Source organism: Myotis daubentonii, chromosome 3, assembly GCF_963259705.1.
Source record: "Myotis daubentonii chromosome 3, mMyoDau2.1, whole genome shotgun sequence".
Classification (NCBI taxonomy): Eukaryota; Metazoa; Chordata; class Mammalia; order Chiroptera; family Vespertilionidae; genus Myotis; species Myotis daubentonii.
In genome coordinates, this window is record NC_081842.1 from 196,958,765 (window position 1) to 196,975,788 (window position 17,024).

The 17,024-nt window shown below is 40.1% G+C and overlaps 1 protein-coding gene across 9 annotated transcripts in view; it reads right to left on the bottom strand.

Moving 5' to 3' along the window:
• ZMYM4 (zinc finger MYM-type containing 4) overlaps positions 1-17,024 on the bottom strand; it is a 124,644-nt gene that overhangs the window by 3,938 nt on the left and 103,682 nt on the right. For 8 of the 9 annotated variants that reach the window (XM_059690226.1, XM_059690227.1, XM_059690231.1 and 5 more), the window contains 6 exons: positions 16,545-16,639; positions 12,987-13,158; positions 12,702-12,797; positions 11,776-11,927; positions 4,107-4,218; positions 1,719-1,967 (listed from right to left, as the gene is read on the bottom strand). In XM_059690226.1, coding sequence (XP_059546209.1) covers positions 1,719-1,967; positions 4,107-4,218; positions 11,776-11,927; positions 12,702-12,797; positions 12,987-13,158; positions 16,545-16,639 — 876 coding nt within the window. Of the gene's footprint in view, positions 1-1,718; positions 1,968-4,106; positions 4,219-11,775; positions 11,928-12,701; positions 12,798-12,986; positions 13,159-16,544; positions 16,640-17,024 lie in introns of those variants that run through there. The other variant, XR_009452028.1, reaches the window with a different exon arrangement.

Genomic DNA, 17,024 nt, shown 5'->3' on the forward strand with positions numbered 1-17,024 from the left:
TCTGAACCTGACTTGAAGAGATTTTAATAGGCACAGAGTTCTTAAGGGTTTCAGGTGCTCTTCTCCTACGGCAGACATTAAGATAGAAGTTTTCACCTCTTTACCTAAAAATATTTATACTCCCCTGGCCGGGTGGCCCAGTTGATTGAAGCATCACCCCCCACACCGAAAGCTGTGGGTTCGATTCCCAGCCATTGCACATACCTAGGTTGTGGGTTCCATCCCTGGTCGAGGTGCATACTGGAAGAAGGCAACTTGATCGATGTTACCCTCTCACATTGATGTCTGTCTGTCTGTCTGTCTGTCTGTCTGTCTGTCTGTCTCTCTCTCTCTCTCTCTCTCTCTCTCTCATCAATAAAAACATGCCCTCAAGTGAGGATTAAAATAAACAAACAAACAAACAAAGTATTTCCACAATGGGGCATCAGTGCCCTTTGGGCATTTGTTCAAGTTTATTTGTCATAGTATTATGAGAAATGGAACCTTTGTTGGGAAAAGAAATTCTCAATAAAGTGAGCATTTGCTAAGAAAAGAGCAAATCCTTTTCCCCTAACAGAATACTGCAGAGACCAAGGGTGAAGACAAGGCAAGTGGGCTCTTTCTTTTACACCTTCCCATTCAATCATCAAGAGAATAACAGGTGGACCTGAGAACCTGAGGAAAAAGGCTTTCTTTTTCTTTTCTTATAGTTGCTCTTACCAGCACACAACTTCCCCCAGCTGCCTGCATTAATTATTATTTAAACAACAATTCGCCCCAGTTTTCTACTTAGAGGCTACCTAAATAAGGAAGACTTTGTTAGTTATTCATTCAGAAAAGCTGAACTTATTACAAATCTTATTAGGCACCTAAGATCAGAAAATAGGAAAATTTTACCTGACTGTCTCTCCTCCCCAATTAATATCAATTAAGAACACAAAGTGGGCCATATATGAACAAATAGAAGGAAATAGGACAGACACGTGGTGAATAAGCAAATAAATCTTAGTATTTTCTAAAGTAAAGGAGAAAAAAGTTAACATAAAGATGAACATCAGAATTATTCTTTAAGATTTTACTTTCAGTAATTTTAAATTCTCACATTCAAAATATGTATTTCACTCCTATCCCAAGAAAGTAACAACTGGATTTTTGGAATTTTAGAACTTACAACTTTGGTCAAAATAAATTTAATTTCCAGTTTCATAATAATAATGTTGATTTTTTAATCTTTAAGACAAACTATTATTTAATAGGCTACTACTGGAATGAAAAACCATAACTCTTCTAAAATTGTCATCGCTGCTATTATTCTACTGTGTATAAAAGCAGTAGACTCTAGGCCAGCTTTCAAGTTTCTTTAAAATTTGACATCTTATTGTCAACTAAAAAGAGGTGCTCTGGTCAATAAAAAGATTTAGAAACAGGAGATTTAAAAGTTAAACAGATTCCTTTAACTAGCAATTGACCCATCTGTTGCCCCTAAATCACCTATATATTTAAATTCCCTGGGAGGTTTTAAAATGAGGATTATTTGGGCTCTACCAATGATATCAGAATTTCTAACTTAAAGGCCAATGAAAGTAAGCAATTCCTCTCATTCTGAGAAAAAGCCTTGAACCTAACCGTGACATAAAGCATTTAAATGTTAAACAAAAGCTACACAATTACCCCTCTGCAATGAGTTTCTATTTGAATACTGAGACTTCAATAGAAATCTTCCAAACTCCACCACACACCTGGTTCTGACTCTGGCTTCTGTAAAGGTGGAAAGAATCTCAGATATGTCATCTTGGTACTGTACTTCAAAATTCTGGTCCGTCTCATCACATGGGCAAAGGAAAGCTTCAAGTGCTCAGTAACATTCTTTAGTTGAAAGTATTTGGTATTGAAGAAAAGAAGGGTGTTCAAGAGGACAATTGGTGAATAAGCGCCCAGCTGTTTGCACTCCCACAAATGTTCTTCTTCAATGCGAGAGAACATGTAACCTGGACCGAAGGGGGGGGGGGGGGGAGAAACAGCATTGAGCTCCTGATAAATAAGACTAGTTTCTCAAATTCTCAGACAAGACATGGGGGAGGGGGAGGGGGACTGACTGTTCCTCTCCTTCCCGCCCTTCCTTATACAGAAAAACAGGGAAGGCACTACAAGGAAAAAGTCAGATGATTGCACACTGAGCATCCTCCTGAAACAGCTTTAATCTACTGCTGCTGTAGACCAGGGGCTGGCAAACGTTTTCTGTAAAGAACCAGACAGTAAATATTTTAAGCATTTTGGGCCATATAGGCTCTGAACAACTTTGTTGTTGTAGAAGATAAGGAGCTGCGGACAAAACATAGATATGGCTATAATATACCATAAAGTTTATTTATAGACACAAATTTGAGTTTCATATAATTTTCACATGCCTCACAATATCATTATTCCTTGGAATCCTCCTGCCCCAAAACCATTTAAAATGTAAAAACCATTTCTAGCTGATGGACCACATCTAGAAACAGGCAGCAGGCCAGATCTGGCCCGTGGGCCACTGATTGCAGACTCCTGTTCCAGTTCAATGTGCTTCCTGTTAACGCGTTTAACTTTATTTAGGTAAGATTATGAGAAGGCAGATAGTGCCCCCACTTCCTCCCACCCCCTCTTATTTTACTCTTGATTTTAGCCAAAAGGCCAAGAAGTGATCCTCCTCTTAAATTTATATTGAGTGATAAAGTTATGATGACTTATTTGAGATTTTTCTTGAAAAGCAGAGGTCTTGCAGAATAAAATAAGTATACCTTTAAAGGAACCTTCCCCAGGATACCCCTTAAGTGCAGGCCTTTCCCCATGTTCTCTACCCAACCTCTCTGTTGCTGATTCTGCATTCTATTTTAGAAGACTGACTATCCACAAACATGAATTATTACTTCCATATATCTATGTCCCTAAGCCTCCTCTTTGAATGCTAAATGCATCAAACCACGATGCTGCTCTTTAAAAGCGCTCTGTAGCCGAAACCGGTTTGGCTCAGTGGATAGAGCGACGGCCTGCGGACTGAAAGGTCCCAGGTTCGATTCCGGTCAAGGGCATGTACCTGGGTTGCGGGCACATCCCCAGTAGGAGATGTGCAGGAGGCAGATGTTTCTCTCTCATCGATGTTTCTAACTATCTCTCTCCCTTCCTCTCTGTAAAAAATCAATAAAATATATTTTAAAAAAATAAAAAAAATAAAAGCGCTCTGTAACCCAACAGAAAGGGAGACAAATTCCAGAGCATCACATTCAACTCTCCATTCCCAGCCGAGGAGCCCAAGACCAGGAGTGAATTAAGGGTTTGTCAAAGACAATTTGAAGACGAAGATTTAAGTCTCAATAACCAGTTCAGGGTACTTTATAAACAATTAAAGAAGGTCCACTGCTAACAGGTAGAGTCTGGAAGTAGACTATGTGGCAGTTACTACTACAGCATGCAACAATACCAGCATTACCAGAACAAAAACAGTTTCTACAACTGTAAATGTAACCTCCAGTAATTCTTTAAAATTTTTCAACAGTATGTATACACACACTATACACACACTGTTTGGAAGCTATAGTTTTACTAAAATTCTATATAATAAAAGGCTAATATGCAAATCGACCAAACGGAGAAACGACTGGTGGCTATGACGTGCACTGACCACCAGGGGGGAGATGCACAATGCAGGAGCTGCCCCCTGGTGGTCAATGCACTTCCAAAGGGGGAGCACTGCTCAGCCAGAAACAGCTCATGGCTGGTGGGCGCAGCGGCAGTGGTGGGAGCCTCTCTGACCTCTGCAGCAGTGCTAAGGATGTCCAAATGACGGCTTAGGCCTACTGACTGAGCGGGCCTAATCCGGCAGTCGGACATCCCCCGAGGGCACCCAGACTGCGAGAGGGTGCAGGCCAGGCAGAGGGATCCCTGCCCCCCTCCCCCGAGTGCACGAATTTCATACAATGGGCCTCTAGTAATCAATAATAAAACCAAGACTTTCTCCTCAGGAGTCCAAACACATTACAAATCAGGACAGAAATAGAAAATGAACAATTTATAAAAAGATAATCTTACAACTTAAGCAATTTAAGGAAGTGTACCATGAAAAAGATCAAAATAAAACATAATCATCCTACCATTAGGAAGTATTGTAGGTTCCCATATTTTCAAGAGTTTGGTAAGTTCAATCATAAATCTGGAATAGGGCTCTGTAAAAATGTTATCTATTCTACCATTTTCAAACAGGTACTACAAGAGAAAAAAAGTGAAAACACATGTTGATACAAAGACAAGACTTTTTTAAAGATTATTTTAAGTAAAACTTATGTTATTAACCAATGTCACCCCAATAAAGTTTTTTAATATTAACAATTTTTTAAAAAATTAATTTTAAAGAACACAGGTTACTCTTTAACTTTACCCTTACAAAATTATTAACCATTTTAAGGATATATGTTAAAATACCAGGATTCCAGCTAAAGGCCCTTTCACATGGACTGACATCTCGAACACTGTACTCGCAAGGTAAAGTTTTCTATTTGCTTTGTAAAACCTGGAGTATACAGAAAAATTCTAATAAATAAGTACCTTTACTCAGTTAATGAAACTGATGTATTAAAAATTGGTCCTAATTTGTATTTCCCAAATCATTTTTCTAACTCACAGTAGGATCTGCAGGTGTGCTCTCAGAAGTTTTTGTTTGTCAGCCTAGCTCTAGCCTAGATTAGTGGTCGGCAAACTCATTAATCAACAGAGCCAAATATCAACAGTACGACAACTGAAATTTCTTTTGAGAGCCAAATTTTTTAAACTTAAACTATATAGGTAGGTACATTGTTATTAACTTAATTAGGGTACTCCTAAGGCTTAGGAAGAGCCACACTCATGGGGGCAAAGAGCCGCATGTGGCTCTCGAGCCACAGTTTGCTGACCACAGGCCTAGATCACTTCCTGAAATAATACAGTTAGCTAGTGTCAGGTGACCTGAGGATGCCCAAATTCAAAAACTATTTGGAGCCTTCTAATCACAGTTCTTAACTCTTTGCCCCATAACAATAGCCTTCAAAAAGTTCAAGTCTAAATGTAGGTAAAACTGCTAATTATAACCATCAAGAACCATATCACAGGATGGGAAACAAGCAACAGCTTGGGTAAAGTATTGTTAAAAAAACATTTTGAGGGTGCAGATCAGATCAGATAAAATCACTCAGGGAAATAAATTTGCATTCACAGAGTAACAAAAGGTAGCTTTTAATTATATGCTAAAAAAATTTTTGTGTTTTTAAGATTTGGTATTTTAAATTTATTTTGAAAAGATGCTTGATATTATTAGTCATTAGGGAAATGCAAATCAAAACCATAAGATACCACCTCATATCTACCAGATGGCTATTTAGAAAACAAACAAACAAAAATTAGGTGTTGGCAAGGAAGCAGAGATATTGGAGCTCTTATACATTGCTGTTGGGAACATACAATGGTACAGCCATTGTGGAAAATGGTTTGGTAGTTTCTGAACAAGCTAATCATAGAGATACCATATGATCCTGCAACACCACTCCTAGGCATATACCCCAAAGATTTGAAATAGATGTTCAAACAAAAACTTGTACATAAATATTCATAGCAACACTCACTATTCATAATAGCCAAAAGGTGGAAACAACTCAAAGGTCCATCAACAGATGAAGGGATAAACAAAATGTGGTATATCCAACGATGGAATAATATTTGGCCATAAAAAGGAATGAAATACTGATTCATGCTACAACACTGATAAACCTTGGAAACAATATATTGAGTGAAAGAAGCCAGGCACACTTTTACTTATATTACATACTCAGAATAAGCAAATCCATGTAGAAAACAGATTTATGGTTGTCAGAGACAGGATGGAAGAGGAAATGAGCAGTAACTGCTTAATGGGTAGAGGGTTTCCATATAGGGTGACAAAGTTATAGAACTAGATAGTGGTGATGGCTTCACATCATGAATGTACATACTTAATGCCATTGAATTATACATTTTTATGTTTTGTGTATTTTCCCATAATATAAATATCATACTACACAGTTTGGCAAGTTACTTTTACTCCTTAAAATGTATGCCTGTAAGATTTTTCCACGTCAATATCTCTAGAAGCAACTCATTCCTTTTTTTGTTGTATAATATTCAATAGTATAGACATACTGATTTAAACATTCTTTTGATGAACATCTAGGGGATTTCCATTTTTTTCTGTTATAAACAATGTTATAATGGAAATACTAGCCTCTCTTTGGGGAGAGATAATGATCAATGGGTTTGCTAGACTGAAGAACCTATGACTTTAAGACTTAATAACCACTGTTAACTTGCCCTCTGAAAAGGCCTCCATCACTGCACATATCTTCAATAACACTTGTATCAAGTTTCTCAATCTTTCACATTTTTTTATCCATCTGAGAGAAGAAAAAATTTCCCTGATTACAGTTAAGCACCTTTTTACATTAGAGATGCAGTCCAACATGGTGTTCATAACAAGACCCTGAAGCTGAACTACCTGGGTTCACATCTGGCCCCACCATTTACTACATCTGAGGCCTTAGGCAAGTGCCTGAAGTAACAGTTCTTAAACTTCATAGGGCCACACTAATACTTAAGTGAATTAATATATGAAATGGACTTATATTAATACATAGCATGCATAGTACATGATTGTTAGGTGTTCATGGTACATTCTATTAGCAATCTGTTATTTTTCTTCTATTACTTGCCTATTTGTTTCTTTTGCAATTATCACCTTCCCAGCTAATGTCAACAGTGGTGGTCCAGGTTAACATTATAGTTTTTTTATGTATTTTCAAAATTCTTCACAATTAGCATGATTATTTTCATAATCCAAATAAAGAAGAGAAAGCACATTTGAGATGTCAACATAGATACCCTTTTAGAATTTCTTACTGTTAAGGAAAGCTTATTTCTTGTCAAAATAAATGAAAGTTACATAATATTTACTTCCTATATTAATCTGACAATCTGCTAACTTATGGCCTCTTTTTAAAAGTATTATTATATGAAGTCATTTATTAATATCACCAAGAGTTGATAAACATACTAGAAAAAGTTTCATAGCTTTAGTATTTGTCTCATAAATTAGAGTATTTCATATACAGCAGAAGAATAGCTGAAATGTAAAGAACTCAAATGTTTTTGACTGAAATAATGACAATGATCACGGGTTCTGATGATTATATTCAAATTATTAGAATATTATTACCTGCCTCAAAACATGTTATTTCTTGACATATGCAGTGGTAAAATTACAAAATGTTCTTTAGATCCAAAATATAAATGCCACAAGTACAGGAAGTGTGCTAAGAATCTTCACTATTTTTTACCTAAGCAAAATGCATAAAGGGCACATCCTTGTGCTTAATAAAATTGGTTGAATATATATAAGTCCTCTCATAAGGTAATTTTTATCATTTACAGTGTAGAAACTGGATTAAATTACAGTAACCAAGGTGTCATTTTAATTCTGTGGAAAAATAAATGCTGCTTGCATGATTAACTACCCATCAAAATGTTATTCATCAGAAATCCTATATAAAAGAGGTAATATGCAAATCAACCCTCACGCCCTCACAAGATGGCTGCCTACTACCAGGCTGGAAGGGGGGTTAGTGAGAGACGACCAAACAACTGAACAAGCAGGCTGAGTGGGGCAACAAGGCTGGCAGGGGAGTTAGTGAGGGATGAACAAATGACTGAACAAGCAGGCTGCGTGGGGCGACCAGGCCGGCAGGGGGAATAGTGAGGGAAGACCAGCCAACAGAACAGCAGGCCACGTGGGGCGACCAGGCCAGCACGGGGGGGCAGTTGGGGGTGACAGGCAGTTAGGAGCAACCAGGCCGGCAGGGAGGGAGCAGTTGGGGGCGACCTGGCCGGCAGCGGAGGGTAGTTAGGGCAGGCTGGCCGGGGGGGGAGGGGGGGCGGCAGTTAGGGGCAATCAGGCTGGCACGCAGAGGCAGTAAGGGGTGACCAGGCAGGCACATGAGCAATTAGGAGCCAGGGGTCCAGGATTGTGAGAGGGATGTCCGACTGCTGGTTTAGGCCCAATTCCCAGAATCGGGCCTAAACTGGCAGTCGGACATCCCCCGAGGGGTCCCGGATTGGAGAGGGTGCAGGCTGGGCTGAGGGGACCTGGCCCCTGCCCCCGTGCTTGAATTTCGTGCACCGGGCCTCTAGTATATTTATTTACAAAAATGAATTTCAGATGTATTAAAGATGTCAATCTAACAAAGTATTTTAGAAAAAAATTTATGAGTATATTTTACTCAAGGAGGAAGACCATCCTAAGCAACAAGGAAAACCCAGAATCTATCAAGAGAAATTGAACTATGTAAAAAAGGAAAACGTCTTGAATGGCAAAACATAACATAAAAACCAAAAGACAAAAACACACCAGAAAATTTTATTTAAAATGCTTATATTTACGTTACTATCCCCAATATAAAAGAGATTCTACAGATAGAAAGGAAAAATTCAAATGCCCAACAACATAAAAAGACATTCTAATTTATAAAAGTTGAAAAAATTGGGAGTCATTTTTTTAAAACTTAGAATATTAAAAAGAAGAGTGGCAAAGAGGATTCAAGAAATGGGCATTCACACTGCTAATAAAAGTGTAAATGACAATCATTTGTGCGGACAGAGCTAACTCTGTCTTAAAACTAATCAGCATTTTTGACCTCTGGGTGAATCTGAACCCTTGACGTCCTCCCCCTTCCCCAGTGTGAGCCCTGGAATATGCACATAAAGCTCTGAACAATGCCTCTGGGATGAGTCGCCCTCAATGTTATCTATATAACTGGCTCTGGCACATGATCCCTTTGATCACCCAAGCATTCTCTGATTTAGGAGATATAAGCACATGGTCAAGGGGCGGGGAGTGGGGGTGGGGGTGGGGGTGGGGGTGGGGGGCTGGAAGGCACAGGAGTCCACTTTGCCCTGCTGCCACCTGAGACTGAATTTCTGTAGGTAAGTTCCCTATTAAACTCTTTCAACCAACAAGGTGGACTTGTCTGCCTTGTTCTTTGGCCTTTTGGTTTCTTCAGTGTTTCAGGGCCACTTTACATATATGACCCTTTCACAAAACACCATTCTGAAAAGTAATTCTGAAAATATCTTAAAACTGGAGGGAAAAAAAAAATATATATATATATATATATATATATATATATATATATATATATATATATATAACCTAGAAACAAAAGCACCAACTCATTAGGTACACAAACAAAATATATTTTCTTTTCAAAAACAAAAATTTTTTTCCAAACAAAATATTGACTGAAGTACTGTTTGTCAGAGTAAGAGGGAGGGGAATAATCTGAATACAAAAAAGAGAAAAGGCTGAATAACTGGCATATTCATACTTTGCAACATTATGCAAATTTCTTTTTTAAAGGAAAAAGTTTATTTATAGTCATCTGGAGAGATACACAGATTGAAAAAAGCAAACTGCAAAAAATGTGTATGGTATGGTCCCCATTTTGCTAAAAACTAAGCAAAACAAAGACTATTAAACATGTATACATGAACAAAGGTACAGCACAGGAGAAGGCAGAGAAGGACACTTCTGCTGCATCACTGTTACCTTGGGGAATGGAAATGGAGGGAGAGAAATTTTTCCATTACTTACGTAATTAAAAATAAAACATTGCCCTAACCCCATGGTCAGCAAACTGCGGCTAGCGAGCCACATGCAGCTCTTTGGCCCCTTGAGTGTGGCTCTGCCACAAAATACCACGTGCGGGTGCACACATACAGTACGAATGAAACTTCGTGGCCCATGCACAGAAGTCGGTATTTCGTGGAAGAGCCGGTATTTTGTGGAAGAGCCACACTCAAGGGGCAAGAGAGCTGCATGTGGCTCGTGAGCCGCAGTTTGCCGGCCACTGCCCTAACCGGTTTGGCTCAGTGGATAGAGCATCGGCCTGAGGACTGAAGGGTACAAGGTTCGATTCCGGTCCAGGGCATGTACCATGGTTGCGGGCACATCCCCAGTAGGGAGTGTGCAGGAGGCAGCTGGTCGATGTTTCTCTCTCATCGATGTTTCTAACTCTCTATCCCTCTCCCTTCCTCTCTGTAAAAAAATCAATAAAATATATTTAAATAAATAAATAAACAAACAAATAATAAAATAAAATAAAATAATAAAATAAAATAAATAAAATAAAATAAAATATTGCCCTAGCCAGGTTGGCTCTGTGAACAGAGCGCCGGCCTGTGGACTGAAGGTCCCGGTTTCAATTCTGGTCAAGGGCACATGCTGGGGTTGCGGGCTCAATCCCCAGTGTGGGAGTGTGCAGGAAGCAGCCAGGAGGCAGCCGATCAATGATTCGCTCTTATCAGTGATGTTTCTATCTCTGTCTCTCCCTCTCCCTACCTCTCTTTGAAATCAATAAAAATAAAATAAAAATAAAAAATAGAATGAATGCTTAAATAAAATACCCCCAACCCCTATATAAGTGGAAGGAAATTTGGCAAAGTAACAAAAGAAAAAATCAATGACATCCAGAGTTCTACCACCCCCAGAAGATAACCACTATAAACATTTTTGATGCATTGCATTTTATGTGTTTAATATGACTAGTTTTTAAACCACTACATGTTAACATACAGTGATATGCATAAAATGTGTACTCTGGTTCATTTCAATGCTTTAATATTAATATTTTTACATATTACTAGAAGTCACTTTAAACAATTTTTATTGGCTACATAATATACAACTTTATAAATATAATTTGCTTAACTATTACACTTTGGTGGACACTGAAGTTACTTCTAATTTTGTGCAATGCTGTCAGAGTATTAGCTTTGACAGATTCCCAAAAGTGAACTACTTGCAAAGAGTATGAACAGCCCACCAGTGTGGCTCAGTGGTTAAGCATCAACCTATGAACCAGGAGGTCACGGTTCTATTCCTATTCATGGTACATGCCCAGGTTGTGGGCTCCATTCCTAGTGTGCGGCGTGCAGGAGGCAGCTAATCAATGATTCTCTCTCATCATTGATACTTCTATTTCTCTCTCCCTTCCTCTTTGAAATCAATAAAAATATATTTTTTAAAAGAGTATTAATATTTACTTATATTCCTGAAACATATGCTCAAAATTGCTTTCTAGAAAGTATGTACTAATTCCCACCCACTCTAAAGGTGAACTCGACTCACAGAACTTATATCAACAAGTATTATATAATTTTTGCTAATGTGAAAGACAAATAATGGTGTAATTATTATTTTAATTAGTATTTTTAAAATGTAAACGAGACTATATGATTTATACAAATACACAAATACATTCACCACAGTCTCCTGTGTCACTTCTTTTGTGAATTGCTATTTTTGTGTTGTTGTTTTCTTGTTCATTTAACAATAAAATGCACCATCCTAAATTTCTGTTATTCTACTAATACTCTCAATTCAGTATACAAAAGACTATATGATCAAGATTTTTTAAATCAAGGTAAGTGCTTCATCAACAAGAGAACATAAAAAATTATCAAGGGGAACACTTTGTAAAGTGTTCCAACCATAACGCTGCACACCTGAAACTATTAGAAAATAATATTATAATGTTAAATGTAAACTGTCATTGAAAAAAAAATTTTAGTAATAAAAAAAAAGGGAAGAATAAGAAGAGATTATAGGAACAATACCAACCAATGAATATACACTATAATTTTCAACTTATTCACAAGTCCTATCAGATTAAAAATGTAACATATTATAACAACTATTGAATTTGATACCTGCTGAATTCCAAGGCACAAGTATAAGATACTGTCTGGATCATATTTTTCACCATTTGGTCTCCGCACCTCTTGGATAAATTGGCATAAGCCCACACTCAACTCAGCGAAAGTGCATGACAAAATATCTTCCTTCAGCTTGACAGAGCGGACTGTGGAAAGGTAGAAGACATCTGAAATATTAACTTATAAAAAATATGATGCCCGCTGGTATGGGTCAGTGGCTGAGCGTCGACCTATGAACCAGGAGGTCACAGTCCAATTCCCAGTCAAAGGATATGCCCGGGTTGTGGGCTCGATCCCCAGTGTGGGGCGTACAGGAGGCAGCCAATCAATGATTCTCTTTCATCGCTGATGTTTTTATCTCTCTCCTTTTCCCTTCCTCTCTGAAATTAATAAAAAATTACTAAACAACAAAAAAAAGGAAATACAGTACCATTTACTTGATTCATTGAATAAACACTGAGTATTGTGCTATCCTGATCTCAATGTTTTTTTAGTTAAAGAAATAAATACAATGCAGTATGTATGGTGTAACAGGTGCTATAATAGAGGTTTATTTAAATGAGATTCTATGAAAGGAAATGAAGGAAATCTAATAAATGAGAAGGGTCAGGTCAGATTCTAGAGAATGTGACACTAATGCTAAACCTTGAAAGGTGAAGAAGAGTTACACGGGTAAATAAAGAATCTGAGCTACTTGTAAAATTTAAGAAAAATAAACAAAATCCTTTATATTTACATAATAAACTGATGATCGAAAGATACAATTTTACCTTTATAACAAACCCTTAAAATTGGGAGTAGTATATCAATTTTTCTTTTTAACAATAAGACTTCAATTTCTAAATAATTTTAAACATTCCATTTATAATCTGAAATTGACAATGATATAAGTGACCACAAGGAAACAAAATGAGTTTTACCTCTACAGCCTGGCTCTGAGGATTCTTGGGAAAGTGGATGGTCTTGAGCACTTCCTAAGGGATCAGAACATGGGCTAGACGAGGCATGTTCAATTCCTGAAAGGGAAAATAAATAAATAAATGAGAAGTTTAAATAAAAATGGGGAAAAATTAAGTAAAGCCAAAACTAGAGTTTTATGGGATTTTTGACCTAGTATTTATTCTTTTAGAGTAGATTCATTAATTTATTTCTTCATATTCCCTTTATCCCCTAAGTCAAAACACAAATTCATGCTGTGTATTTACCGCCACATTTCAGATCCCCCTGCTCTTCCTTGGCATTTTTCCACTGAACCCAGTTCTTCCAGGCATTTACCCCATACATGTATTTCAGTGTCATCCCAGACACTGAGCACCCTTGAAAGGCTCCTTGAATAAGACTCCTGGGCTCCACAGGTACTATAGACTTCTTTCGTCCCTGTCAGAAGTCCAAAAATACAGAATATAAAATTTAGTCTTGGATCTTTAAGAATCAGCGTTCTCAAAGCTAGAAAGGGCATACATTTACAGAATATGGAAGTTGTATTAGATCTAAAAGATTCAGAGTTCTTAGAGCTGAAACGACCTTTGGAGAAAAAAAGAAAGTTGAAATATAGAAGACCGTATGTAATTATTACTAGGATTTGAGTATTTACCATGGGCCAGTATCTGGACCTACCAATGAGGTCGAATAACATTTACTATCAGGTCTGTTTAATAAACACATGAACAGAACATATTTTGGGTATAAAAAAGCCTCAGTAAGTTCTCTAACTATAATGTAATTAAACTAGAAACCAATAATGGAACGATGCTAAGAAAATACTCAAAAACTGGAAATTAAACGGCACATTTATTAATACCCCATGGGTCAAAGAAGAAACCACAAATGCAATTAAAAAATATTTTGAACGTAAGTGAAAATATAAACAAAACATATCAAAATGTTTGTGATGATGCTAAAACAGTGCTTACAAGCAAATAGGATTCTACTGAGCCTCCTGTCTATCTACTTCAGGACTTCTGTGAGGATCAAATGAGATGAGGCATGTGGAAACGCTTCACAAACATTTGATTAAACTGTAAAATGTTTAGATATAAAGCAAGTTGGGTTCTTGGGCTGAAGAAACTGCAAGGAGGCTAGTCACTAGGGAGAGGAAGCCGGGGGTTGCGACATCATTATCCGGGAACTGTTTCCGGGCTTGGCTGTGGACCGCATTTTGCATCATTGGCTCTTGGCAGCATTGGCTGCGATTTGGTGGGGTGCCGCTCTGGGGTGGTGGAGGGGCCTGTGTCCCACTTGGGGGATGCCAAGTGTTGGTTTGTCAGGGCCAGGTCCATGGTGCCGCTTATTTTTAAACTAGAGGCCCAGTGCACAGATTCATGCACCAGTGAAGTCCCTTCACCTGGCCTGACCTGCACCCTCTTGCAATTCAGGACCCCTTGGGGATGTCGGACTGCCAGTTGCAACCCGATCCCCACAGGCCAGGCTGAGGACCCCACCAGTGCACAAATCCATGCACTGGGCCTCTGTATGCATATAAGATCTTTCATTAATCTCTTCACGCCCTCCTCCCCTCCTCTTTTCTCTCTGAGATCCATCATTATGTTCCATTTTTCCATGCCTGTGTGTTGATCGTCTGCCCCCTGATGGTGAGTGCACATCATAGCTATGGGTCAAAGGGACACTTAGGCTTTTATACTAGTACTAGAGGCACAGCGCACAAATATTTGTGCACTCGAGGGGGGGGGGGGGGGAGTCCCTCAGCCCAGCCTGTGCCCTCTCGCAGTCTGGGACCCCTCGGGAGAAAATGACCTGCTGGCTTAGGCCTGCTCCCGAGTGGCAGGGGGCAGGCCCAATCCCTAGGTGCAGCCCCTGGTCGGGCTCAGAGCAGGGCTGATTGGGGAGTTGGGGCGCCGCCCCCTGTCATGCACAGAGCAGGGCGGATCGGGAGGTTGCGATGCCACCCTCAGTCACGCGCAGGGTAAGGCCAATTGGGGGGATGGGGCACCACCCCGTCACACTCAAGGCAAGGTCGATGGGAGGTTGCGGCACCACGCCCTGTCACGCACAGAGCAGGGCCTATCAGGGGGGTTGGGGCTCCGTACCCTGTCACGCACAGAGCAGGGTCGATCAGGGGGTTGGGGAGCTCCCCCCTGTCACACAAAGAGCAGGGCCCATCAGGGGGTTGAGGAGCTCCCCCGTCACTCACAGAGTAGGGCCGATAGGGGAGTTGGGGCACCGCCCCGTCACACACAGAGCAGGGCGGATCAGGGGGTTGGGGCGCCGCACCCTGTCACACTCAGGGCACAGCTGATGGGGAGGTTATGGCTCTACCCCGTCACACACAGAGCAGGGCCCGTGGGGGGCGGTTGGGGTGCCGCCCTCTATCACCCACCGAGCAGGGCCAATCAGGGAGCTGGGGCGCCGCCACTGTCACACTCAGGGCAGGGTTGATGGGGAGGTTATGGCTCTACCCCGTCACACACAGAGCAGGGCCCGTGTGTGTGTGTGTGGGGGGGGGGGGGGGAGGAGTTGGGGTGCCGCACCCAGTCATACACAGAGCAGGGCCGATCAGGGGGTTGGGGAGCTCTCCCCTATCAGGCACAGAGCAGGGCTGATCAGGGGGTTGGGGCGCCTTCCCCTGTCACGAACAGAGCAGGGCGGATAGGGAGGTTGTGGCCCCGCTCCCTGTCACACACAGAGCCGCAGGGCGATCAGGGGGTTTGGGCGCTGCCCCTTGTCACGCTGATCCCGGTGCTGGGAGGCATATTACCCTTTTACTATATAGGATAGAGGCCTGGTGCATGGGTGGGGGCCGGCTGGTTTGCCCTGAAGGGTATCCTGGATCGGGTTGGTGGTCCCCACTGGGATGCCTGGCCAGTCTGGGTGAGGGGCTGAGAGCTGTATTCAGGCTGGCGGGTGACTGAAGCTCCCAACTGCTCCTTTTTTTCTTTTTCTTTTTTTATTCTGGGCCAGCTTTAGCTCTGAGGCTTGGCTCCAGCTCTTAGGCCTCGGCTGCTGAAAGCAGGTATCTGGTTTGTTTGGGTTCTATAATCAAAACACTGTTTCAACTCCAGCTCTGAGATCCCGGCTGGCTGAAAGCAGGTTTCTGGGGTTTTGTTTAGCTTCTATATTTGTAACAATGTTTCAAACTGCAAGCTCAGAGGCCGGCAGCGGCAGGCGGGGAACGTCGGAATCCTCCGTCACTGAAGCAAGCAAGCCTCATGTTCGCTTCAAGCTGCCTGGCTGCCGGACACCATCTTGGCTGGCAGTTAATTTGCATATCGCCCTGATTAGCCAATGGGAAGGGTAGCAGAGGTATGGCTAATTACCATATTTCTCTTTTATTAGATAGGATATATAGATGGCCAGTGCACGTGATGGCAGCTCCTGCGTTGTGTGTGCCTCCTGGTGGTCAGTGCGCATCATAGCTACCAGTCAGACAGATGGACACTTATCCTTTTATATATATAGATTATATAAACTAGTGAGCCTCATTATAGTATTTTTTAAGAGCTAAATTTAGACTTAAAAAATAAAAATTTTGTAACAAAGATTATAAAAAGTTTTTTATAGTAAACAAAACAAAGCAAAAAACCTCAATTATAAAAACAAAATAAAAAAATCCCTGCTGAAAAAAATGTAAAATATAAGGTATGGTTGACTTTAAGAAACACACACACACACACACACCCTCCACGAGGTTGTAAAACAACGTATGGACGTTCCTGATCCTGGCAATACAGAGTTTTGTAAACTACTGGAATTAATCAAGACTTATAGAATAAAGGAACAAAAAGAAAAGTTAATCTACTGCTTACTCTTCGTCTGGGCTGGGGGAAGCCATCTCTGTGTCGTCGTCTTGTTCGGGAACGTGCCTGGATTCCCTGCCCTTTATTCAATGGGTCAAAGGATTCTATAAGAATCAGCAGAAGCATAATGTAAGATAAATAACTCAGAGACTTAAAGACTAAGACTAAGAAAGAAAATAGCAGATAATAATCACTATATTCATTATTTTATTTGTGATAACATAAAAATTTGACATATATACTTAAGAGAAATAAAGGATACTGCATTTAAATTAGGAGTTCATAAACAACCAAGAAAACTACCTTTATGGTTACTGTGGGAAAGCTTAAAAACACACACAAATTAACTTCTTGTAAGAACAACATGGTACAAATTAACACCTTCAAAGGCAATGACCACCTGTGCACTAGATTATTATCACACATAATTGCTTCATAATGTCAATTTGGTGTTGTACCAATCTTCTAAAATAAAAGACTTTCAGTGGA